At 46.9% G+C, this 1,469-nt stretch overlaps 1 protein-coding gene across 1 annotated transcript; it reads right to left on the reverse strand.

Moving 5' to 3' along the window:
• Positions 1-231: 231 nt before the first annotated feature.
• On the reverse strand, positions 232-1,387 carry LACBIDRAFT_336000 (uncharacterized protein; the record flags this gene model as incomplete). Its single annotated transcript, XM_001890924.1, has 6 exons — positions 232-240; positions 312-532; positions 579-727; positions 1,090-1,142; positions 1,192-1,272; positions 1,322-1,387. 6 exons carry the CDS (start codon positions 1,385-1,387, stop codon positions 232-234), a joined length of 579 nt encoding a protein of 192 aa, XP_001890959.1.
• Positions 1,388-1,469: the final 82 nt, after the last annotated feature.

The following is a 1,469-nucleotide window of genomic DNA, read 5'->3' on the forward strand; positions in this document are numbered from 1 at the left end:
GATCGGGTTGTATGACAGCATAGATTGCGCCAACAATTGCATTGGCCAATAGGACATTCTGGAGGTAGGTTGAATTGGCAGGTTCCTGAATATCGGCTGACGCACACAGTGGATCCTCGGGACCTTCATGTCCTTGAGAAAACCAGCTGGGTGATAAATTTACAATCCCAGTGACCCCTTCATTCTCGGGGTGGTGATCCCGCCAAGTCCCATTACTTCTCTTTTTGGGGCTCAAAGAACCTGTGTGATCCCAAATAAATGTCTAGTAAAGTGAGGAAAGTCTAAGGGTGTAATGAAGTGAAAGTAATTACCCGAAGCTGTTCTGAGAACATTTCAGGAAAGTACCAAAGTAAAATGTGACCCTGCCAGTCGGTTATATGGCACGGTTGATCGAGGTAGGGGATATCGGACCCGGCTGTTTCGTAGATCGGTGGGAATCGTGCCAAGAGTTTCTTCTCCAACTCCTCATTGCTTCCACTCTGTCTCGGTGACAAGTCTGCAGCATAGTCCCGGACGTCCCAAGTAGTTGTATCTGTCCAAAACTTAGTGAAGATCGGCCGGCTAGAAGTGAGACATACATGAAGATTTGAATGCTTCTTCAAGCATGTTAATTACCCTTTCAACAGATGCTTGGGCCTCCGGCTCCAACCATGGTGGTGGAGCAGGACGAGGAACGCTTGGGCTATGTAAAGACCGCAACCGGCCTCTGAAGTATCGAGCTAGATCCCTTGTATATTGAAAGAAATCGGGGGCAGTCATGAACAAAAAAAAGGATTTTTGACACTTTTAACTGGCAAAACATGAGGCTCAGGCATGGATTTATTTATTACGTAGAACAGGGACGTCTGTCAACATGTCAGGGTCATAACTGCCATTAGGATAGGATCATGGTCTTTCCTATCTGGTTGCACCCGGCCTTTCAGATCAGTTCTGCTCATCCGGGCTTTCAAACAAGACTCGACATGAATTTTTTTTTTAAGTAAAAAGATACAGGTGGTAATGGTATGACGTATTAAGAGACCCGTGTTACGCCACATGCCCTTTCATAATAGGTGAAATGGGGGTTTGGATAGAGTAAAAAGGACGTACGGTAAGGTAACCCTCTCGCCGTCGTCATCGATGATGGTCAAGAGTATCGTCCCCTAATCACCATGTTAGTGGGAAAAAGGAAGTACAAAGGGGATTGCTCACGTCTGGCAACCTGCCGGTGGAGTCTACGGTTGCAAACATGAGGCCACCGCTACTCATATTATACCAGACTCGGGTTCCTTTCTGACGAATCATCAGCTGGTTACGACCAATGGAGATGTACAGAACCTACGGGGTAGGGGTTGGGTGGAGGGATACCCAACAGACTCCAGATTGTCATGGGGGTGAAGTTATTCATGTCGCAGATGAGGGGGGTGAAGATGGGTCCTTGAAATGTGAGAGGGTTTTTAAAGGGGGAAACACGGATGTTTTCAGGTTAA

Source organism: Laccaria bicolor, genomic scaffold, assembly GCF_000143565.1.
Source record: "Laccaria bicolor S238N-H82 LACBIscaffold_227 genomic scaffold, whole genome shotgun sequence".
Lineage (NCBI taxonomy): Eukaryota > Fungi > Basidiomycota > Agaricomycetes > Agaricales > Hydnangiaceae > Laccaria > Laccaria bicolor.